The sequence below is a fragment of the Lepisma saccharinum genome, chromosome 8 (genome assembly GCF_977018435.1).
Source record: "Lepisma saccharinum chromosome 8, izLepSacc3.1, whole genome shotgun sequence".
Lineage (NCBI taxonomy): Eukaryota > Metazoa > Arthropoda > Insecta > Zygentoma > Lepismatidae > Lepisma > Lepisma saccharinum.
The window spans coordinates 72,709,742-72,736,334 of NC_139236.1; the positions used below are offsets into that span (position 1 = coordinate 72,709,742).

The following is a 26,593-nucleotide window of genomic DNA, read 5'->3' on the forward strand; positions in this document are numbered from 1 at the left end:
TCAAATTTAGATATAGACCATCTAAAGATAGGCAATACTGTACAGGTCCGAAATTGAAAGAAGCAGTAGTTCCAGTATGACAAAACTTAACTTGTCGAAGATCCGCAAACACGGTACAAAGTCGATTTATTGCTTGATATTAGTAAGCTTAAAGACATGCCATCTGAACATGGGGGTTCGAACCGGTCCGTCGATCACTCCTAGAAATTGGCATAGTTTATTTAAAGTTCGAAAAAAAAAAGTTTTGTCAGATTTGGAGCTCGTTACTTTTATTGTTAATTGAGGAAATAACGACCAGTTAATATTCGAACAGAATAACGAAAGTAAAAATAGCGTTAGATCGATAATACAGTAGTGTAAAATACAGTAACCAGGTTATGTTTTCATATTTTACCATTTAAACTAAAATAACTTCTATTTTTTAACAAACGGCCCTTCAGTACACGGGTGAAATTGTTGTTACGTGACTGGACGGGTTGTGCGTGTCAGGCACCAAACAATTTAATTAAATTAAGAACATATAAGAACTTTTGTAAATAAATAGCTATTTGTTTGAACAAATACGTGTATATATATATATATATAAAATTTTGGAAACATGAAAATCATAATTTTTAAGTTCTTTAACACTGTAGTGTTAACTTTCAGTACACGGGTGAAATTATCTCAAAAAATCTTTGGTCCACCAAGATCTTCCGATCTCACCCCACCCGACTTCTTTCTTTGGGGCTTATTGAAGGGAAAAGTATACAGAAATAAACCTCGCACAATCGCAGCCCTGAAAGAAGCTATACGTCAAGAGATTGAAGCCATTACCGACGCCACTTTAAGAAAAGTATTCCAGAATTTGGAGAGACGTGTACAAAAGTGCTTGCATGTGGAAGGACCATTTTCAGCGTCGGATATGAGCAGATCCTGTTTTACATTGTTCAAGATATGTGCATACAAATTTTCAATACAAACTTTAAGTAAATGGCAGTTTTATAGACAAAAGTTTGTGGCCTCTAGCGATGGAATCATTTAGAATATTACTCAAAGAGCTGGAAAGAAATTCAACAGCAATTTACAACTGACGTCATATGGAACATGGAAGGTGTCGTTGTCACATGTATATATAACAGTTGGGCTGAAAAATTCGTAGGCTAACAAAGTAAAAAATATTTTTTTGACAAAATTCGATTTTATTATTCAATATAGTTGCCTTCGAGGGCGATACAACGATTATAGCGGTCATACAATTTTTCGATGCCATTTTTATAGTACGATTTCTCTTTAGCCTCAAAATAGGCCTCAGTTTCGGCGATTACCTCTTCATCAGTGCTAAATTTCTTTCCAGCGAGCATTCTTTTAAGGTCTGCAAACAGGAAAAAGTCACTGGGGGCCAGATCTGGAGAATATGGTGGATGGGGAAGCAATTCGTAGTCTAATTCATATAATTTTGCCATCGTTTTCATTGATTTGTGACACGGTGCATTGTCTTGATGAAACAGCACTTTTTTCTTCTTCAAATGGGGCCGTTTTTTCGTGATTTTATCCTTTAAACGCTCCAACAACGCTATGTAATAATCGCTGTTGATGGTCTGGCCCTTTTTGAGGTAATCGATGAATATAATACCATGCGCATCCCAGAATACTGATGCCATAACCTTGCCAGCCGACTGTTGCGTCTTTCCACGCTTTGGATTCGGTTCATCACGTGCAGTCCACTCGGCTGACTGTCGATTGGACTCTGGAGTGTAGTTATGGAGCCATGTTTCATCCATTGTAATATATCGACGGAAAAATTCGTGTTTATTACGGTTGAATATCGGTAAACATTGCTCCGAATCATCAAAACGTTGTTGCTTTTGATCGATTGTGAGCACGCGCGGCACCCATTTTGCACACAGCTTTCGCATGTTCAAATATTCATGCACAATATGTCAACACGTTCCTTTGATATTTTTAAAGTCTCAGCTATCTCGATCAACTTCACTTTACGATCATTTAAAATTATTTTGTGGACTTTTTTGATGTTTTCGTCGGTAACAGCCTCCTTAGGGCGTCCACTGCGTGCATCGTCTTCGATGCTCATTTCGCCTCGTTTAAATTTAGCAAACCACTTCTCAACGGTTGATTTTCCTGGTGCAGAGTCCGAATAATGTTTATCAAGCCAAGCCTTGGCTTCAACAGTATTTTTTTTCGCCAAAAAGCAATGCTTTATTAACACACGAAATTCTTTTTTATCCATTTTTTCACAATAACAAAAGCTGCTTCACTCACAATGCTATATCTCACGAACTAATTATCCGGCAGCTGTGAAATTTATACACGTATATTTTGAAGGTTAGTACTAAGTAAAAATCACATGGATTTAATTCTAGTAACGCCATCTATGAGTCAGCCTACGAACTTTTCAGCCCACCCGATACAGCATTGATTTTTTAATTCAGCTCTATGTAAGTAAAGAATATCTTCTGTGCATCATGCTATCTCAGCACAAATCAGATGAATTTTTATTCAAGTCTTGAAATCTTCATAATTTATCGATAGTTCTATGTGACACAACTATTAGGGATAATGATAATTTTGAACTGTGTTGCCACCCAGCGAGAACTTGTGAAATTTAATCAACAATTCGTAATTGTGACGGGTATATATATATATATATATATATATATATATATATATATATATGTGTGTGTGTGTGTGTGTGTGTGTGTGTGTGTGTGTGTGTGTGTGTGTGTGTGTGTGTGTGTGTGTGTGTGTGTGTGTGTGTGTGTGTGTGTGTGTGATATCAAAGACTTTGCTACTCGTCATGTGCTGGTCACTCCATAGACTCCATATATATATAAGAAACAAGAGATGAATAAGAGAGGGTACATGATAAAAGGTAAATAAAGGAACTGGAAAGGGGGTGATTTAAGAAGTCAATTTCGGTAATTTAAGGTCAATTCTGATGTTACTGTAGCTTTCTAAGCAGATTGACCCCTATTACACGATCATTTTTCTGAGCGGCAATTAGATCGGAAATTTTTGCTCAGAAATCATGTGCAGTACGTGGAATGAAAGATACAGAAAGTAAAAAAAGCAGAAATGGGAACAAAAATAGCGGTACAAATAAGAGAGAAACGGGCTAGAAGAATAAAAGAAGAAATGGAAGGATAAAGGTTAAGTACAGCCTATAGAAACGGAATATAAGTGTTTGATTCGACATTAAAGCAGTTGGACCATTCCTTTGTCTAATGTGTCTTCTTCGGACACACACATATACGTATCTTACGTTCCAAGTCAACAATCGACGTCGCTGGTGAAATTGTGTTTATCTACAAGATCTTGGTACAAATTAAACTCCGGTAACTTCTATATTATCGCTGTATTTTTCTATTTTATGCATAATTCTCATCAATAGACGCACTTACTGGATTTATTGAAACAGAATATTAAATGCTAATCATTTTCTTCTTTTCGCGATTAGCCCAAAGTGGTAGAAAAGGGAAGTAAAATAAACTAAAACTAATTATTTTCTTGTCAAACATGGGACCTTAATTAAAATGGACGAAACAAAAATATTCATGATCAAATTGATATAATAATAACCCACAGCGCCACAGCCTTTGAGAGCCTTGGCTTACCTACCGACTGCTGGTCTCCCTCCCACACTGTTCCTAAGTCACCTGTTATAGCGTGGAGATCTTAGACCAGTATTGGGGTGACGGGTGGTCAGCCCGTCGAACCCCCAGCCGTTGTAGGTCTTCTCGACCGGGTTACCGCTCACTCATTCGGAGCTCCCCAATTTCCTCACGATGGTGGGTTGCCACCGGCCCTATACGTAGGCCGAATAAATTCCAACCAGAGCGGATTCGAACCTACGCCGTCCCACAGCGAACGATCTCAAGACGAGTGAACGCCTTAACGCCTACGGAGGAGGACAATCAAATTGATTACAACTTTCAAGTAATTGTTCACCAGAGCAGCAGGAAAGGTTGCTTTGTTATTTTGTTAGCAAACAAAACCTAATCGAACAAGCCTCCGGTCTGAGATTTTCATCTGTGAGGCAGTAACCACTGTATAGTGGAGCATTTCTAGCAGATACAGCAAATGAATAGCTCTGTTTTGCAAACTTCGGCATTTTGATTCGAATCTTGACACTAATCGGCATTATAGAGACCTACCCATAACAAATAAAGGAAACGTAAAGGTACCCCTGTGCATGTGCACACATGTCATGAAGGCATACGGGGTGATGTGGAGGTAGAGTTCCACATATTCTTGATCTCGACTACAATTGGGATGATGTGATCAGCATCACGCCCGGCCGCCTTTACTTACCCCGTAGGGTTGCCCCAGGCCTCAGAGCGCGCAGAAACAGGGAAATGACTGCAAAAATTTCTGGTCCAGATCAGCTGCCCCATGATTCAAACCCGGTCTATACCGTGGTAGCTAGATGTTCTACCAACTTCTTTTTTTAAAAAATAAAAAGGAATACCCCTAATCGGTAGTATTCTATAAACTAGTATTTTCTAAATTTTTCACATATATCGATTTTCTCTATATTCCCTGTATTCTCATTGGAACAAACACAAACATCCATGTCCGAACGGGATTCGAACTTGGGACCCATGGACTTGCAGCGCGCTGTGCCAACCACTCCGCCACGGAGGTGGACATCAACTGAGCTACCACGGCTCTTATATAAAGTATAAATATATTTTGTGGGTAAAGTGTCAATAAGATAATATCAAAAAGAAATATTAGATTCGGTTTTTTAGGAAACTGCAAAAGGTGCAGATGTAAATTTTTATGTAATGAAATATGATTCTATCTTTCTTTCTTTCTTTCCCTTTTGGTTATTTTACATAGCTTTTCTACCTCTTGAGTTAATCGCGAGATGAAGTGATCGAACAAACACAATGATACTCTCATGGCTTACCTAGGGTTCAAACATGGGAGCTCTAGCTTCGCTATTATCACCACCCCGCCATTGCGGTTGGCGAAATCTGATTCTGATTCACAGTAAATGCTAATTCATAATTGAAGGGCTCGGGAGTAAAACATTGTAAGTAACATTTTGGTCATAATTGAATTACAACATAATAAAAGCCATCCTTCAATATTCGCGTGTAATTTGCAAGTCATGTAATATGCATTGGACTCATTGAGCCATTCTGAAATTTGTAAGCACAACACAAAAAACAATTTATATACGGTTAGCTACTAATAGCCCTTCAATTATAAAATGAACTTGCGCTATGCCAATGGTCTGATTAGTACCTATGTAGCATATGGCATTTACATAGTAAATGCAACAACATGTCAGCACACCTTCATTATCAACATTCCACAAACATACCAATTAAACTGAATTATATTATTTATAATCTTTACAAGCAAATAGGCTTTTTAAATTATCGAAGTGAAGGGATAGTTCTAGAATTTTAATTGGAATCAGCAAGTTTGCATAATTTCAACTCCCGAGTGATGAACGTCTTTGGGAGACGTATATTGATCGACAGGTTCTGACGCAAACGTCGGCCATTTTGTTCCGTAGCGTCTTCAATCGCAAACAACACCATCCGTGTTTTGCCTGAAGTTCATTCCAAAAGCCATCAAACTTGAAAGAAAAATGAATTTCGGGGGAAAGACAGATTTTCAAATTAACAAGAGAATCGTGAATTTGATACATGTTTCACTCTATTCTAAGCTGCTGATTCAAACATTTTCCCCATACATTTTTCCTATTCTCTGTCGTGATATGTAGTTGTTGATTAACATGTACAAAATTTGAACTTAGTAAACAATTACTTCAGGCTTCAGAAACCTTATAGACCTAAGAGGTATGTGGCTTGAAATAAGTATAATGACCACTTTGTTCCTTACCTCTTTCATGGTTAATGTGATATTTCAATTGTTCAAAAAGTTCAAAATTAATAAACTTTAAAATAAATATAATGAATATAAACACATGATATCCTATTATAATTTTAGAATTTAAATAATAATAATAATAATAATTCCATTTTTTTCTTATATTGTGCTTCATCCCTACCGGAACATTATTTCATTGTATATTAAAGTTAATACGGGTGCGTTATCACATAAAATATTTATATCCTTTCAATAATAAAAGTTATAAAAACTAAATATGCTGACCAAGGCAGAAATTTATTTTATTATAAAACATAAACTAAACGTAACGTTTCAACCTTCTAGCAAGGTCTTCTTCAGACACTGTACCAAGTACAAATGTCATGACATGACAACAAAGTCTGAAGAAGACCTTGCTAGAAGGTTGAAACGTTACGTTTAGTTTATGTTTTATAATAAAATAAATTTCTGCCTTGGTCAGCATATTTAGTTTTTATATCATGGAAACAAGGCTTAATGGTGTTATAATAAAAGTTACCGTAATCCAAGACGTAGGTGATCTGATTGCCGATTCCCGGATAGTGATCCCAGGTGGGAATTTTAAAGCTATGTTCCTGCATAAAGTGGCTCTCGGACTCACCAAACCTCTAATGAATGGCTATTTGAGCGAAGAGAAGGAAATGTACAGAGGTAATTTTTATCTATTTTTGTTGCATAATAAAGGTACAAAAGTAATTCTTGAAAAATAGAAGACAACCATTTTATGTAATAAATGTCTCGACTGAAAAATATTTCACGGAGAGGATGCAAATTAGGGACGAACAGATGCCCCACCAATGATATAATAAATGCCGAGGCTGCACACTCAGCACACACATGTAAAAAATACGGTGCTACACACAACGGCACAGAAGTTTATCCTGACTGTGGATACGGGTGTCAGAGCTTTGCTAGTCTGCAATACAACAGGTTTACAAGTTTTCACCTTTGAGTGCCTTTCAAGAAGGTCACCCCTTTCACGCTATGGAAAATTCTTCATTTGAATATCACCAAGTGGCTGTAAAACATTTCCTACAACAATAGTAAAAATGCGCTCTACTTTTTCAATATTCCTAAAAATAGCAAGTAGAGTGCATGCATAGTGGCGAGCCAAATGGTATGCCAATGAAAGTTCAAAAATAGCAAACGACATCCTAAGGAGTTCAGTTTTCATTAAAGATTGGTTGTGAGAGGAAAATGTTAGGTAGGTATTGATTGTATGATTCACTGAATCGAAACTTTTGGTATATAGTGGTAGCATATAGAACCGATAGGATGAATTGCTCGAACTTCTCAGTTTGCAATTCTCATTCATGTTGGTGCTATTTATGTTCTTTTAACCTTCTATTAATACGTGTATGTCTCATGTAGTATATTGTTAAAGTATTCTTATTGCATTGTATATAAGTAGTGTATCTAGAAAGGGAGGATGAAGAAGAAAACAAATTTTAAACTTAGAAACAAAAATCAATACAGACTATACAAGGTGATGGAAGCTGATGGATTTCATGTGCGATGTTCATTATTTTTATTCTTTAGACATAATGATGAACTTTTAGTAGTGCAGTATTATTAGCGTCATAGTTGACGCTAATAGAAACAAGCGTAGAGGTAGCTATCGCATATATTGTTTGGAGACATTTTGAAATTTACGGGAAATTCAAAGAGTAAGGAGTCAAATCTTGAGAGCATCTCGCAGAGAAACTATTTCCAATTTAAAATTAGCACGTGCGCACACGTGCGGCTTCCTCTACAAGGAAGTCCAATTAGGATCGCATCTGGGGGTCGCCAGAGGAAAACGTCGTGTTGTGAAAGAAAGCAAAGGGTTGTGGATGACCAGCGATTGAAGCCGGTGCTAAGTCATCGTCGAGGATTTCTGCAGTGCACGGGGGATGAAATGACACGAGGGTTCAACGAACACGAAGTGAAACGAAGCGATAAAAGAAAAGAGCGAAGGAAATTGGAGAAAATGGCAGAAGGAAGGAATTAGACTAAAATGGAGCGATAATAAATAAACATTTGGATGGCTAGACTTAGGTGGTTAAATAACTCTGATGATACAAATCTAAACAATTATAATAGAATGAAGCGAGAAGTTAACCGCACGTTTAGAAGTAAAAAAAGAGATTACTTGAAAAGCAAAATTAACGAAATTGAAACAAACAGCAAAAATAAAAATATCAGAGATCTATATAAAGGTGTAAATGAGTTTAGAAAGGGGTGGCAACCTAAAGTAAACTTGATAAAAGATAAAGACGGTGGGTGATTTTCTATCTGACCCAAGCGATATTCTAAATAGATGGAAGAACTACTTTAATGATCTTTTAAATGTCCATGTAGGAGATAAATCAGAAGTAAATGAAGTCCACACAGCAGAACCTTTAGTTCCAGAACCTAACTTGACTGAAGTTAAAGATGCTATTAAAAGGCTAAAGAATAACAAAGCACCTGGCATTGATTTAATACCAGCTGAGTTAATTAAATATGGTGGAAATTCATTAATATGTCAAATTCATAAATTAATTTGTTTAATATGGAATAAAGAAGAAATCCCTCAACAGTGGAAAGAATCCATAATTGTTCCTGTGTTTAAAAAAGGTGATAAAATGAACTGCAATAATTACCATGGAATTTCTCTACTCTCAACAACATATAAAATATTATCTAACATTCTTTTAACAAGACTAACCCCATATGCTAATGAAATTATAGGTGATTATCAATGTGGATTTAAACATAACAGATCATCTACTGATCAAATTTTTCACATCAGACAGACACTTGAAAAAAAGTGGGAATATAATCAAAATGTCCATCAGCTATTCATTGATTTTAAAAAAGCATATGATTCAGTCAAAAGAGATAAGCTATATAATATATTAGTAGAGTTTGGAATACCTAAGAAGCTTGTTAGTATGATAAAAGTATGCACCAGTGAAACAGAAAGTAAAATTCGTGTGGGTATTAATATGTCTGACAAATTTACAATTCATGATGGGTTAAAACAAGGAGATGCATTATCTCCATTGCTCTTTAATTTTGCCTTAGAATATGCTGTTAGGAAGGTAAAAGAAATTAAAGAAGGACTAAAATTAAATGGTGTGACTCAGTTGTTAGCATATGCAGATGATGTAGACTTACTGGGGGATGATGTGAAAACAATTAAGAATAATGCTAAAATATTTTTCAAAACTGCTAAAGAGATAGGTTTGGAAGTTTACAAAGAGAAAACTAAATATATGCTTACAGGCCGAAACCAAGTGTTAGGTAATAATCAAAATCTAATTATTGATAACAACTCGTTTGAACCAGTTTCCAAATTCAAATACTTAGGAGTAATATTAACAAATGAAAATTATATTAAAGAGGAAATAAAAAGTAGGCTTCATTCAGGAAATGCATGTTACTTCTCTCTTCATAAACTTTTGTCTTCTCGTTTAATATCTAAGAAACTAAAAGTTAAAATATACAAAACAGTAATTTTGCCTGTAGTATTATATGGATGTGAAACTTGGTCCCTTACATTGAAAGAGGAACATAAATTGAGAGTATTTGAAAATAAGATCCTTAGGAAAATCTTTGGACCTGAAAGGGATGAGGAGACTGGTGAGTGGAGAAGATTACATAATTTAGAAGTACATAATTTGTATTCATGTCCAGATATTATTAGAATAATTAAATCAAGAAGACTTAGGTGGGCAGGCCATGTGGCACTTATGGGAGAGGAAAGAGGAGTTTACAGGATTCTTGTTGGGAAACCTGATGGTAAGAGACCTGTAGGAAGGCCAAGACGAAGATGGAGGGACAACGTTGAGATGGACCTAAGGGAAATCGGTAGGGATGGAAAAGAGTATATACCATCAAGATAGGGAAAGATGGAAGGCCTGTGTTGCTGCAGCCATGAACCTTCGGGTTTAAGAAGGCTAGAGAGTTAGTTAGTTAGTTTTATGGATCTGAAATAAATTAGTCTACTGAACATGAGAGCCACAAACAAAATTAGAAAGAATCGGAGTGAATACATAGGATATGCTAAGAAATCAGGGAAAGATTCAATCCAAGGGAGCCATATATTTTGGAAGGGGGCAGAATCGAAAAGTTTTCCACGGAGCTACAATAAGTTTAAATTTTTACCAAGCCTGAAAATTGGGGGGGGGATGCATTTGTCCTTCTTGCATCCGCCAAGTTACACCTATGATACAATCCATTGACAGGAATCTGAAGGAAAAAAGGAAATCAAATAAAATTAAGAATACTTTGTAGAAATAGAAATAAGCTATATGGTAATTTAATAGGTTAGACTACAAAAGTAAAAACGGCATTTTAAAACAAAACTAGAAAAGGAAATTGGGGCGGGATAAGCATAAAGTACGAAGTAAATTGGTGAAAATTGTGACAGGAGAAGAAAATTGCAGATAATTCGAATGAGAACATAGGAAGAGCATCCTTTGTGTGGTAGTGGTTATCGCTGTCGTTTTACAATCGAGTAGTTCTGGAGTTGATTCCCGATTGAGGCATATTCGGATTTACTTTAAACTGTAGTACATGTCCAGGATATCTGAGCAAAAGAAAAATTTGTCGAAAATTTAGGAATAAAGGAAATCGGATAGAATCAGATTAAGAGCTACGGAAATTTTCAGGAATCGAAATGAGGAAAGAATATTGGACTGAAATGGACTAAAAGTACAGAGAAATCGAATCGAACCGGAACAATAGAGTAGGGAATTGTAATGGAATAGTATAAGAGCCGAGCAAGAAGAGAATCATGAGGATGGAAATAAAATTGGTTTTATCGCTAAGTGCATCTTCTTGCTGACATTAAGAATATATTTTCGGTCCTAGAAACATTTATCACTCTCATAACATGTATGATACACGCTCGACATATTGACAACCATGCCTAAGTCCTTGCTTGCTCTTTTGCCCCCCCCTCCACCACCATCATTGATTACCATCCTCAGCATCCCTCGGTTTCTGTGAAGAGAAATTTCATCTTCCGCCGGCATCAGTTGTCGAGCTTCGTTTTGAAACCGGGAAACCTTTCCGCAGCATCCGCAGCCAATCACCTGTTGGAATCGTCTCCCTGGAAACCATTATTTCCCCGCGAGAGGGAAGCCTGAGAACATGTTAACATTTAATAACGGAAGCCATGCCTTTTCTCTTGCAGGTATTTAAAATATGGACGGTTGCTACGTGCCCAACAACCCGCACTTCGGGCTGGACCCTTGGTGCGACGACATGGGGTCCTTCTCTCTCGACCTGGATATGACGCCAGGACTCTTCCCCTTCAGTCCCAACCCTTACAAGTAAGTCAACTTTTCATTTTCTTTTGTTGCATGTAGAGGTGTCAACGACAACGGAGCCGAAGGAGGGGGGCATGGAAGTCTCTCCTCTCCCGCCATAAAGTCAAAATTGTAACATTTGGTAATAAGATACAATTAGGAGAATAGTAACAAAAGGAAATGCTCTTATCTAAATAACAACAGAATTCACACCACAACAAATACATACTACGTTGTGCATTTGTTATTTAACTCCGCCTTTTTGGCACTTTTGGATAATCGCGTCAACGAGCATGAATAGAGAGATTAATGAAGGGACAGTCACAAAGAAACATTCATGCCTGCACCAGGACTCGAACCTTGGACCTTCGGTAGCGAGATTGTGAGACTGGCATTCAACGCGGTCGGCCACCGATGTGATGGTGATAACTCTCTGAATGTTAGTGATAATGGTTCTACATTAACATAGAATGTTAATTCGACATTATCCATTGCCTAGTGCTTTAAACTGTACTTATTCTAACGCACCTCTTCTTTAGGCTTCAGGTGAACGAATTTTCTTTTGCCAGTGGTGCGGATCGAACCTACGACAGACCTGTGATTTTACTACAGATCCGGCGCGCTAACCAACTACTTCACAGCGCTCGCTGGAATTATGTACTAATTTTTGCTACACTTATGCTATTATTACTAATTTTGGGTTGTTTGTGTGGTACTGTTATGTTGTTCTACTGAATTCTATGTGATTCATTCCATAGGAGAATCAGGACACCCTGTAGACAAGAGGATAGATGAATCACACACGTACAGATGAAACAGAAAGGTCAAAGCAAAACATGCATGAAATGAATCACACAGACTTCAGTAGAACAACGTAACAGTACTACACAAAAAACACAATTGTACGTACACTAAGGAATATCAAGGAAGCAGCCTTCATAGCAATGGCCCAAAACACTATAAGTCATCCCAGTGTAGAATTGAAGCAAATATGGTCCACTCTCTTAAAAAATTAGAAATTAAGTGAAGCACAATAGTACAGCATTCCGGAGGATGAAACACAGTGATTTGTAGTAAAATCACAGGAACGTCGTAGGTTTGATCCCTACCACCGGCAAAAATAAATTAGTTCACCTCAAGACGAGACCAGGTACTCACTCGCAACGTTGAAACAAAAAGATAGACCATGTACAACGTACAATTGAGATTGCATGTTAATAGTAAAGAAGCATTGTCACTAACAGTCAGTCAAATACACCACATTATTTTTTGTATGAAGGGATGTTGTACCTAAATTTATTGATAATTTTAAAAATTTAGAATCAATTCAGTACTGATTTCGATTGATAACAATGGAGACAGATGACACAGTGGTTCGGATCCCACTTTAAATTGTAGGTCCACCACAATTAGCTTATCTGAGCATAAAGTAGGCTTAAAACTAGATTTGATAATTTTGACCAGTGGCGCTTGAGATCATAGTACAACCACCCCTTTTATAAATTATTCTTCTGAAGTTTTGTCTTTGGTCATTTGGATCAATTCTACGCAGCATTTCAAACACGGATGTACTTGTGGCACAGATAAATGTATTATATACGTTTATCTGTGCTTATGGTATCACGCGAAAAGCAATTTTAAACAATGTTACAAACGTTGTCATTAAGTTCACTTTATGCAGAGAAAAATTCAAAGTAAATTTCTGGGAGTATTTGCGGTCACTGTCAATGAACACAATTAAATATGTATAATAGAATGCAATATAACGATTAGGTTTATAAAATATTTGTCAGCCTGTTGCTGAAATTTTTGCTATCATTGCTGGTGGCAGACTTTTCTCTTTTGTCCACCCTGCGTGAAAACCCGCTCAGCGATCCTGCATTTTGGGTTACATACCAATCAGGCGTTCGCATCGTTGCTGAACTTGCAGGATGTATGTGGCGTTTAGTGGGAGCACAAATTATCTGTGGGGGGAGCGTACTGAGACACAAAAAAGTCCTTGATTTAAATACTTGCTGAGGCAATTATTTCCGCATAATTTGGATTATGCTCAACATTTACTCAAGTCCTTTTTAGTCATTAGAAAATTTACTCCGAAATGCATCCTTATCTCGGTGCTCACTTCATATTTTCCATCTTGATTAATTGGTTTTGTTTATTTTACTTAGATTTTCTACTACTTATGGCTAATCGCGAAGATGATATGATGAAATTGATGAAAGGCAACGCACAAAGAACGCCAATACCCAGGCCGGATTTCGATCCCGGAACCCTTAGCGTCGTAGTGCGCTAGGATAACCACTCCGCCACGGAGGACGCCATTATTTTTATATTTCTCTTCTTTACTTCTTGCACCTATACAGACAGTAGAGAAGTTGTTGTATCAGCGAGTCTAACATAAACTGATAAAGGGTAGATTTCGGTTCTTTTAAAGCTGTTATTCTAACCAAACCACATGCAAGAATGAAATTGAACGAAAACACGTGAAAATCCGAAATTATTGCTTTTAGCTACTTAAATGAAAACGTTATATCTCGGCCCAAAAATCTAAATTAACTCAGAGATATAACAAAAATGCTACTATATTATTAATAGGCCTACTTATATCTTGTTCACCAGTAGGAAAAAAGATGTTCACTTCAAACAATCGTTCAATTCTCAATGGATATTTTTTTTTATTATTTGGTAAAAATTCGACCTATAACATTGTAACAGTAAGAGATATGACATGCGTGCGTGTGTGTGTGTGTGTGTGTTTATGGATTGACGTGTCGAAAGTAATGTTGATTTCTATTTTGTGTTTTACGTCGCTTTCCTATTTATTGCATGAGAATGAATGATGAATAGATTAAATTGAAGATGAGACAGGCACAAAAATACATCCATATGCCTTGACCACGATTTTAACATCTAACTTCTGAAGACGCAGCGAGTGAAGCTGAGCTGAACACTCTGTCACGGATGAAGGCTAAAGTAATGTTTTCGACTGAAAAAATATATATACCTCGGTAACTAAGGTTTGCTAGTATTTTACAAAAGATACTAAAATGCGACATTCAGAATATCACACACACGTCTTGTCTTCCTTATTCTGTACCAATTTAGTTGATACACTTGCACGTTTAGGGACACCCAGCTCTATTTTTTTATAAATGTTCTTAATGTAATGCATCAATTCGATAATTATTTTTGGTATTGTTATTATTACTTGCAGGGAGTTTCCTGTTCTGGGGACGAAGGAGAAGCAGCCACACGACATGGCAGACGTACTTCTGTCGCTGAAGCACGCGGTGGTGCATCCCGGCCAGCTCTCCCCGACCTTCTCCCCCTACCCCCACCCCCAGCCGCAGCCGCAGATGCAGGTCCATCAGCCGTCGGCCTCCGTCTCCTACACCGTCCATCCGCAGCCCCACCAGACGGGCATCTCGGTGAGTTTAACCACGGCTGTCAGTCCGTTGATGCCCATTCAGATTCACGGATGCTTATTCAAATGTTTTCAAGTGCTGAATACATACCCCGACCATTTCCCCGCATGTTGTGTTTCACACTGAATAAATGTGTGTGTGTGTGAATGCGTGCAGAGAAAAACATAAAGATAAATAAAAACTAGGAAAGAGCAAGACACATACACACCATATGTATACATACACACACATATACACACAGTGCTTTTCTCTGGCGGTACGATACCCCGTCCCGGCACCTTTTTTGGTAGGTGAGAATACACCTAACTATATTTTATTGTAACGAAAGAAATAAATGTATGTGCAACTACATAGATTCACGATCATCTACGAACATACAGCACAACATTTTGAGTAATGCTTATAATGAAAAGAGTAACAATAATAAACCAAAGACAAGAGTACTGGAACCTTTCTTCCTACAAAATAAAAATCACTATATGTGTGTGTGTGTGTGTGTGTGTGGATAAATTGAGAGAGAGAGAGATGTAAGGAATGTGAGAAAAGGAAGGAAAAGACGAAGAGAAAGAGAAAAAGTTACAAATAGGTGCATGGCTGATATTTCCCTTTACAAATAATTCTTTACATAGTAAGGGAGAGCAAATTTATGATTTGAAGGAAGAGGATTTGTTTGTGAAAAGTATGTTTAAGGTAGCCATTAAAAGAAAAAAATAGAGAAAAATACTTTAAAGAGAAATTTCAAATTTGTCAGAGCGATTTACCAAATAAAGGACTCATTTTTACATTTAATGAATGGCAATTTTTACAAGTGTTAACATAAGTGGGAGCTATCCACGATCTAGTTTACCCTTTACCTATTCTAACATTACGTTTTGAGAGAACATATCTTCCAGGGATGGTAATGAGAAGAGATAAAACAAGACTCTGAAAGGTGTGTAGGCAATCTTGTTCTCGTCTCGGTCTCGTGTAGTATAAACAACATTCACGAAGTTCTACTCCACGAACGTCCGCAGCGTATAGAAGTCATGAAAGGAAAGCATCATTCTTAATAACGTTTTTCTGTTTGATACCACGTTTTATACTACGAACCTCCGTAAAAACGAAATTTCATGCTGAATATATGCAGCCACGCTGCACAAGTTCTCAGTTGCCACTAATTAATTTACTTTGCAATTACGATAAACAAAATATAAGACATGTCCGAGAATAATCAGGTAGATGTCCGATTGGTATGCCCACTTAAGTCGCGTAATAAAGAAATGTTGGATTAGGTAAAATTTCCAAGTGTAATACACAACGGTTTACAAAGTCTGGAACGGTATCGACAGTCTCGGACATTAAGTCTCGACTTAATTTTACACAAATTGTTCTCGATCTCGGTTTCATGTTAACAAGTCTCGAAGGACCTGGTCTCGTTCTCGTCTCGATTTTTAACAGGTCGCCTCATATCTCGGCATCACACCTAACATTTTGTTACTGATATAGTACGCCATTTGTTAGTTCGGTAGAACAGCCGTTAACACACTGTATCGGTATCATTAGTAATTCACAAGTCCGTTGTAGGTTCAATCTTAATCAGTAAAAGAGCAAATAATTCACCAACAGATCAGAAAAGAGGCACAACTTCGAAAAACATGGTCAGAGTAGATAAATAGTAAACGAGGTAAGATATCATGCCATAAGGAACCATTACACTAACAGACAAGCAAATTTATCACGTGAAAAAGCATGGCGGGTTTAGTTTGTTGATGGAAAAATAAACAAATCCAACACAAACGTCTCTTTCATCACAGGTGATGTCCCCAACAGGCAGCTACGGATCACAGTATTACCAGGATCAAACATTCCCGCCGTCGCAGTCGCAACACAATATGTTCCCGAGTATGAGTGTCAACGTGTCCATGAACATGACGATGGGAGTTCCAGGTATGGGATACAACATGGCGGACAACTTCCAGCACCAGGTTAACTGCCCTCAGGTGAGTGTTTCTTGTACTATTAATGACGGGGACAGTGTCTGCCAACCAGTTCTATTCGAATCTTTTAGAACCGCTGCTGCAGTTACCAGTGGCTGGCTCCTACCATGAGTTTAAGAAACCCCAATCAGAGGGGATTGGAGGATACGATTAGGTTTTAGAAGGCTAAGATATCATTTTGGCGTAGAATTTCAAATGTGACGTTTTGTTCGGCCTGGGAGGATTATTTGATTTTCATTGCTTTTTCATTAACAAATTATGCCGATAGTGGATTCAAAAGTAGAGAACATCTGACTTTAGAATATGCATGTAAAACTCACACAATACATCACTGCACCTTTGCAAAGGATAGAGATTGTAAAAGAGCAGTAGTAAAGGGGGAGGAGTAGCCTTGGGTAGTGAGGGGTCAAAGGGGGCCTCTAACGAGCAAAAGGCGAGGAAAGTTGGAAAAGAGTAAACTTCCGGACGTCTCATGAGAGTATTGGCGTTTCATTAAATCAATATTACAGCCACTTTGCAAAGGAATAGATAAATAATGTTCAAGATGATGTAATGTACCACGTATTGTATGCGCAGATGCATTTTGTGAATCAGCAACGGTCAAAATCGGGAAATACTTTGTCATCGTGTTATATTACAAGTACTTAGTCTATATTTAAAGCACACTCATTATTTTTACAACGATTTGCTATTAGGAATATACTAGCGATTATTTCTATGCCGTATACTCAATTGCACAATAACGCGTTGTAAGTTATCCACATAACAGAGAAATAAACAATACTAAATTCGCCTTCCGAATTTTTGTCACAAGGACAATATTGTCTAAGGAGGTTAACTTTTGCATCAGCTAGCAATCAATATTCAAAAGATTCTCCTGTCCTTTGTTCTCCTGGGTTGACCATTTTTCCAACATGGTGCATGGTACTTTTTACTCATGTAGCAGTTTACAAAAACCTTAATATCTTAAAAACCATTATAGCTAGAGACCCGAAACAAAACTAATTTTGTAGGTAATGAGGTATACTTTTTATGATAAGCAAGTATGTTTTGCTCAAAATTGCATCCTAAGTATGAAAATTATGGTGGAAATTTGGGTAACAACTCTTGAAAAATTGGATTCTTAAGCCCCGATTTTTTAAAGGAAAGAGTTAGTCTAAAGCTTAATTTTTTTTTTATGTGTAGACATACCTGCAGGGTGTCTGCAAATAAAATATAAATTCTTAGAAAGGCACCCATTTTTTGAGCATGGGTTCAAACATGGCCGCTTAATGAATTTTGACAGTTTTCGGGGTTAAGTATCTCAGATGGGTCCTCATGGAAAAAATCGAAATTTATCACAAAGGAAGCCCTGCATGAATCTATGTTACTATATGTTCTGATGCTCCTTTAACACAACTTTTAAAAATGAAAAGAAAAGGTTTCATCATTATAGGTATGCATGCAACTTAACCTTACTCCGCAACGTCACAAATTAGGTTACATACGCTACCTCTTATTGACCAAACGAGGCTTCCTTTGTGCCAAATTTCGGATTTTTTCATGAGGACCCATCTGAGATATATAACCCCGAAAACTGTCAAAGTTCATTAAGTGGCCATGTTTGAACCCATACTGAAAAAAGGAGTGAATTTCTAAGAATTTCTTCCACTGTTGATGATGAGGAAGATGAATGGTGATTAGATTAAATTGTTGGAGATCACAAAAGTAATATCCATGCTTAGGCCGGAACTCACACCCGTAACCTTAGGTAGCGAGATTGTGAGTCAAACATTCCCTCGTTCGGCCACTGAGGGAACTCCCACACTTTATGGAATACGACTTAATTCGAAGAAAAGGTGGGTTATACGACAATAAAATTATGGTGATTCCTTGTCAAATCAGCCTCGGATTGAAACCATTTGCCTTTCAGATTTCGATCATCGGTGGAGGCACATAGTGGTTGGAATCCCACTTTAAACTGTACATCCAGTTCCGATTAGCCCTCTGTGCATAAAGTGGTCTTAAAATCAAACTCAAACCAATAAAACACGTCGAAATCGAAACAAGGTGTAAAGTTGAGACAAAAAGTCTGTAATACACGTTCGGGTCAAATGATATCTCAACACTTTCAGATTATGAAAAACTATATGCTGATCAAGGCAGAAATTTATTTTATTATAAAACATAAACTAAACGTAACGTTTCAACCTTCTAGCAAGGTCTTCTTCAGACTCTGCTCGAAGTACAAATGTAACAAATTACAAAACAGGACGATATATATATACGCAAACATTACTCCCCTCCAGACTATTAGAAAGTTGTTCTGGAACATTCTAGCAGGTGGCTTTCCCTTGTCAACTGTACTTTCGCCTAAAAGGCTAAACATATTATCTTCCATCTAGAACGTGGTTGGACTCTTTATCTCAAGCTCTTTTTCCTTCATTCTTCTTCCTTCTCTCCTCTTTCTCTCTTGTCCTTTCCACTCTTTCTAACACCTAACTGGAAACACGTTAAAAATAGTGAAAGACTATCTAAGAAATAGACAACAATGTGCTATACTTCCTGGAACTAATTCTAACTGGCTTTCTGTTATATCTGGTGTGCCGCAAGGAAGCGTTCTTGGCCCTCTGTTATTTGTATTGTATCTGGATGATCTCACAGACCTCTTTTAATTCCCCCATCTCAAGCACAATTCTAATGTTCGCTGATGATTGCAAGATTATGAGAGAAATAAAACAGCCATCAGACATGCAACTTCTCCAAAATGACATAAATAGATTTTCCGAATGGTGTAAGCGATGGAAACTGACCACAAACCATTCGAAATGCTCTTACATAACAATTTCATTGAAGCAAAACATTCTTAAAGGTAATTATACACTCACCGACATCACTCTAACAAAAGAAGCACAACACCGAGATCTAGGTATCCTCATAGATTTTAAACTAACTTTCGATAATCACATATCAACCATCACAAAAAAGGCAATGCGTATGCTAGGCTTACTTTACAGATTCACCGAAATCCATAACCCGAAAGCACTTTCCATTTACTTCAAAACTTTTGTGTCCCCCATTCTAGAATACTGTTCACCCATCTGGAACATGGCTGCCCCTTCTCATACCTCCCAAGATCGAAAATATTCTCAGTTTTTTCCTCTCCATCGTTCGATATAGAGTGCCGGCCCTTAGGCACCTACCTAAGATAGATCTGCTTGTAAACTTAAACATAAATACTCCAGAATCACGTAGATACGTTGCAGATATGAAATTGCTACATAAGATCATTAATGGAAACCTAAGATGCAGCATCCCACTCCACGAACTCTCCCTCAGAGTGCCCAGACACAAAACACGGAGCAAGGAAACTTTCCACACTGCAACTCCAAGACTCTCACTCATTCAACGTTCACTATTTCATAGGCTACCAAATCAGTTCAATGTCATCTCAAACCAAACCGATATATTCAGTTCATATCCATCTTTTATCACCAACATAGAAAAAAATGTATATAAGTAATGCTTTTGTGAAATGTTTACCTTGGAACTGTCTCGACTTGTTTATGTTTATATTTATATTTTGTTTATTTTATTTTATTTTATTTTATCTTGTTTCGTGCGTTCATTTTAACACTAGTGTACTGTTTTACTGTTGTTTCTTTCCGGTTTAAAATGGCTGTACTGGAAATTTCAATAAATAAATAAAAACACCTTCTTCTATTCTTTGTTTCTCTTCAGTCCCCCATTCCAGTTCATTGTGTCTTCTTCACCTTTCTTCTAATTTCCTTGGCCTCCTTCCATTTTCTCACTAGCATTCTCTTCTCCCTTCCTATCTGCTTAGCCTCATCCCACTCTATGTCATGTCCTGTTTCTCTCGTGTGTTTAAATATCGCATATCTCTCACTCTTAAGCCGTACATCGAAGTAGCCATTGTTCAAAGTTGAATAGCAAACTTCCAAATGAATATCTCATTTCTTCGCTCGTCCTACCATTTATTACGTGGCATCTGTCAAGGAAACATACAGGACTACACAAATTCATTGAAATTGCAGTTTTATTTGTGTAATGTAAGTAAATTTACATCACTCATTTACCACACTATCCCAACATCCACAAAATTTTCTACGCCCTGATATATCCACGCACCCCAATACTCCTCTAACTGCCCCACAAATATTTCGCAACACCCCTAGAATTTTTCACCAATGTCTCATTTATGGTCATGTTGCTTCTCAGTTTAGCTTTACATCCTCCTTACACCCATTCTTTCTCCCTCATGCTTTTGCTTAACAGCGCAACTTTAGATCATGGTGCTTAGTTTACTACATATATGTATCTGTCAGTGGTGCATGCTGGTTCTAACGAGTGGGTAATCTCCGACCCTTGATTCTCAAACTCCAAAAGTTTCCGTGCAATTTATGTCAGGATCCATATAGGATTTAATAATATTGTGTCGGAATGTTTGTCTTATTGCTACGACCACAATCAATTAATTCTCGTTATTGCAGTTTAATATACGTGTAGAATTTCAAATAATAAAACAAGACGGTATTATAAAGCTATATAAAAAAACTGTGAAATATAAAATGAAAGACGTGCACTAGTGAAATAAAATCCCGCAATATTAATTTAAGTGCAAAATTCAACTTACTCCAGGATCCGATTACTTCTGCCGTACCACATCCAAAGCACGCTGTTTGTCCAGTTGCAAGTCAATACGTGTCTGTGCGAAAGATTGCAGCTTAACAAAGGAAGTTATGTAACTTTTGGATTTTTCATGTTTGGCACAAGTGTTGCAAATATTACAGTATCCGCCACGCGTCCATACATTCTTTTCAGCCCCGAAAAGTAAGCACGGCCAACAAAAATGCAAAGCTTATACTTCCTGTCAACCATGGTGTTTTGTCATAATTTGCTTGCGAAAATGCCTCACATATTCCCGATTTTTGTCTTTGTGTGTAGAAATAAGTTCAAGCGATGGCACTGGCCTACCTGTATTAACAATTTGCAACTTCTCCTGAAAAGATCTTGTTCCAAAAAGGTTTCACCAGCAAATCTTGTATAACATCCATTACCCTTTAACACGGCACTATCACGTCAAACACTAACACCTAAATAAATAATAAACACGAAGCACAGCACGAAGCCAACAACTACACGCATTCAGTTTCACGCGCCAAACTTCTGTTGTTGCGTTCCTGGCTCAGAATGAAATTCCCTATGAATGATAAAAAAAAATTCCTTTCCGAGCTCGAAACGACAGGTTTTAAAAGTTCGAATCATTGCAGGCCAGAGCCAGAATTTTATTTCGGGATGGGGATCATCCCTTATTAGCAGCCGCCACATAAAGTTGAAACAGTGGGGTTAGAAGTCCTGAAGATGAATCTCAGATTATTACAACGTATTATGCAAGGTGTTTAATCCTGCTAATGAAGTAAAATTAATTACCACTATACACTTTTTAAATTAGATATTTGTAGGATTTCGGTCCTCCACCTGGCTACGTGCCTGATGTGTTTTTTTCGTTTTATGTTTAATTCGTTCATCTTCATCACTATTAATCTAAAGAGGCGGAATATAGCAACTTAAATTAACTAATATATATATATATATATATATATATATATATATATATATATAAAATTTATTTTTGATATCTTTCCCTTTAAAAAATATTCAGTTCCGTGAAAGAAGTATTCTCGCTGCTTTTGAAGATTAGAGAGAAGAAACAATCACTATTTTTGTAAATACAAGGATGGGGGGAGTCAGCATATAGGTGCTTTAATTGCTTAAGCTTTGAATTTTAATTTAGTTTGCTTCATCTTCAATATTTAATTTTTTTCCTTTTGATAAATTTATGTTCAAGTATCAGAAATCAGCAAGACAGAAGCAAATGTAATGTGAAAATTAGCGTAGAATTGGTTTGCCCATGTTATTCAATTTTCCTGTTCTTCGCATTCTACCGGGTATGTTTTCCCTAGTTCAGCGGAGGGAACGAAGAAAGGCTCTGAAGGTTGAGAGTGCGACCGGTGGACTCTCACAAGAAGGAGGTTACCCTGGGCACGGAATCACCGCGCCTGAGAAGCAGTGTTTCCTCCCTCCTCTCCAAGGGTTGTAAGGAAAGCGGCAGGAATGACGTCAGGGTGAGATTCCCTAACGTCATTCCACCGGCTGGAGAAAGGTTCCCGGACATTCAGCGGCAAACGGTTGGAAGCATTCGCGCGCTGGAAGCAAAGAAATGTATGCATCGAAATTGGTTTGGAAGAATATTGCAAAGAAATGTGTATATATATATTTAAAAAAAAAATACAGCCGGGTCATCTGCGATTACCTAGATGACCCAGAGTATACGCCGCTGGTATGTGTAGTATGCGTGTGTGTGTTAAGTGTAAGTATATCACAGGAAAAGACAGCTTTGCTATTTAGATATTGCTAATTTTTCATGCTCTTTTTGGCATTTATTATTTTGAGGAAACTTCGGGAAGAGATTGAAGCTCCCAATATCCCCACCAACACTTTTTTTTTAATTGAAAGTATGTTTATGGCACAACAACCTTATCGAGATAAAAATTGAATGCAGTTCACATCAAGAGTGACTGGAATCCATAAGAGAAATTCTAAAAACTGTAGGTCCAGTCCCTATTAGCTCAACTGAGCATAAAGTGTAGATTGTTGCTTCTTTGTTCCTTGCAGTACCGTTATCTTGGCATTTGCGAGCTTAGGAATTTGCAACATTAGCACATTTCTTGACACTTCTGTTTTATTTTCATCCTTTAGCGAAATTCCAAGAATTTAAGGGCGCCATGAAACCAAAATGTTTGGAAACCCCTGCCATAAAGGATAATATTCAAACCTGCAGGAAGAACGCACCTTACTTAAGTCTCCACTATGAAATGATAAAAACTTCTTGTGAGTTGTCCGAGATAAAGAGTGGCGTGCTCAGGATTTTCAGAAGGGAGAGGGGTTATGCATACTATTCTTGTTGGTCACTCCTCATCTTTTACTGTCTGGCGTTCTTTTTTTTTTAAGGAATACTAGGTCAAATGGGGTTCTGACCTCACCAACCCTCCTTTGGGCACGTCACTGGAGATAAATGAGTAAGCATTTGTTCATGTTGGGAGACGAAACATTAGTAGATGTGTTGGGTTTTCACTGTGCATTAATTGTTTCGCGATCCAGCTGTATTCAAGAAGACTTCCTTTGTTTCGTGCCGATATGTGACAAGACTGCGGGAGCTGTGACAGACAATTTTGAACATTTGCGAGTGCTTAGGACTGAATATGAACAATTTGGTGGATTTAGGCTTTTATAAGAGCTGCAAACATGGGAGGACAAGAAACATTAGTGGTGTTCAGGCTCGAATCAGAGAGAAATATTCGAGAACTGTCTGCGTCCAGTTCGCAGCCCACAAATTGAATCTTTTGTTGTCGAGTGGATTGTCCATCTTGTGCATGTGTAACAGCTTCGTGAAAACACCCAAAGACACCGTTGATGTTTTGATGCCTGATGAGAAGAAATGGACAAACACACATATTCAGATGGTTCCGGCACACATTGCTACAAAGGAGTAGAGTAGTGAAAAACGTTCGGATTTCATGTTCTGATTAAAATGGCAGCCTGAAACAGTGGCGACGATTTAGGGGATAGTTGTTCCGCATTTTTATGCCTCTACACTATGGCCTCTAAATGCTAAGTCTTGACTACCAAGAGAAAGTAAACTTTCCTTGCACCCTCCCTCCCGTTTTGGAAGCCAATCGCCACCACTGGCCTTAAACATACAATTGTGAGGTTTATCTATACCTTTTAAAAATATGGTGTTCAGCAACCCCTCCCCCCGAAAGGAATTCCTGGATACGTGCCTGGGTGCGGCTTATACGTGCGTAAAAAATACTGTATTTTCAGGGTTATGGATATTTCTGAATGCATTGTTAATTTATTTCATTGCTTTTTCAGATGCAGTGGACGCCAGCTCCCCCGAACATGTCCCCCGTCTACCCTCAGAGCCAGAGTCTGCTGAGCCCGCAACCGTACCCCAGCGGCACCACGTACTCGTTCACAGCCGACTTCAGGCCGCAGGAAACCGCGTCCTCGTTTAAGCCCGTGAAGAGCTTCCAGGCCGTCCGCAGGCGAAGCTTCCCGTCAAAGACCACCGCAGAGCAGCCGGAGCAGAGGACCAACCTGTGTCGCATCTGCGGGAAGACGTACGCGAGGCCCAGCACGCTCAAGACGCACCTCCGGACGCACTCGGGCGAGAAGCCGTACCGCTGCATCGAGTGCCAGAAGTCGTTCAGCCAGGCCGCCAACCTGACGGCCCACGTCCGCACCCACAGCGGCGAAAAGCCGTTCCGCTGCCCCATCTGCGACCGCCGCTTCTCGCAGAGTTCCTCCGTGACGACGCACATGCGCACACACTCCGGCGAGCGTCCGTACCGCTGCCGCATGTGCAAGAAGGCGTTCTCCGATTCGTCCACGCTCACCAAGCATCTCCGCATCCATTCGGGGGAGAAGCCGTACCAGTGCAAGCTTTGCCTCCTCAGGTTCTCTCAGTCGGGGAATCTCAACAGGCACATGCGCGTACATGGCAACGCTGCCTGACGTCAATGGCACGTCACATGTCAGTACATGAGGCGTTAGGCCAATCGGAGTCTGCCTGCGTCAAAATAACAGTGACCATAGAATGGGGGTTGGCAACGATGGGTAGGTAATATTATGATATAACTTTAGAAACGTTTCGACAAAAAACAATGATTTCCGTGTCGTCCACGGATAAGACACAACCTAAATTTGACGACCAAAACTAAGACAAGTAAGATTATTATTTCACATCTCATATATTTAATTTATTTATTTTTATTACTGGCAAAAAATTGTATCTTTGCAATGCTAGAGTCACATTTCCGGCACAAAGTTAAATTTTGTGAAATTTTCCGACCGTAGTCAGCAAGTCAGGCGATTTTTTTTAATGGTCTGTCATTAGGAAATGTTTAAGAAATGCTGGCAACACGATATATCTTCTCCACGCCCATTCAAGTACATATATATACCGCCCTGACTAAATAACAAAGTACCGAAAACGAGAAATGATCTGCAAGTTTTGTGTTTAGAAATCACAGCACCGAAACCCGTTATTTGCTTTCTTCTTCTTCTTCTTCTCTTTCTCTCATCTTGTCCACCCGCCTAAAATAATATATCGGCGATGCGGTATATTGTATGTTTATATTGTAGACATATTTTCTCAATATTATTACACAAGGACTTCAATTCCCCGTGCAACCGTCACGAGTGCGCCGTAGACCTTGCAGAGCGTTACTGGCAGGTGTTATCTCGTAGTTGCAGTAGGAATCATCCTCTCTATATATCATCTAGATAATATCTCGCCCAATGTTAATCGGCACGAATAGATCAGCAGAATAGCTTTGAAAATTAAGCAATTGCCATACTACTTGATATAGTCCTATTAGTGATATGGTTATTTTATGTTATTTCCTAATCTTGCCCTCGGTTAATCACGACGAGAATAAACAAATAAGGGACCAAGCACAATGAAATGACCATGCCTTACCTAAGGTTCGACTCCGTATTTGTTTAATGGTAGAATACTATTTGTGTTTTCCCAGGTATCTCAATCGACAAGTGCAATTTCTTAATTTGTGAAAGTTGTTAGTTTTTCACATTTTTACGCACACGTGCAAGTAGAAACTTCAAAACTTTGGTTCCTGTGTTGATGTAGTCGTCATAAACTTATATGGACACGTAAGGATTTTTTAACATATGCTAATCTTGTGCAAATATTGATGATGAAAATTGGAAGTTAAAAAAGGATCAAGGGGTTGCTCCGAAACCAAGACTATGGATTAAAAATCGAAACGATGAGACACACGACTGTAAAATCGAGATAAGATCACGACTTACTGTGGGAGTCGCATCTTTTTCCACGCATTAATATACAAGATGTAAAGGTGTATGCAAATAATTTCTTCTCCATCAAAAATTGAAAGGCGTGGATACCAGATTAGGTCGTATATGTCGTTTAATACGCATTTTC

The 26,593-nt window shown here is 38.1% G+C and overlaps 2 protein-coding genes across 2 annotated transcripts in view; one reads left to right on the forward strand and one right to left on the reverse strand.

Moving 5' to 3' along the window:
* Nucleotides 1–26,593, reverse strand: part of LOC145991552 (anaphase-promoting complex subunit 13) — a 128,097-nt gene that overhangs the window by 93,927 nt on the left and 7,577 nt on the right. The window lies entirely within an intron of this gene.
* On the forward strand, nucleotides 11,062–25,143 carry LOC145991836 (uncharacterized). Its single transcript, XM_083127880.1, has 4 exons — nucleotides 11,062–11,189; nucleotides 14,380–14,593; nucleotides 16,384–16,569; nucleotides 24,502–25,143. The coding sequence occupies exons 1-4, from the start codon at nucleotides 11,062–11,064 to the stop codon at nucleotides 25,141–25,143; spliced, it is 1,170 nt and encodes a 389-aa protein (XP_082984006.1).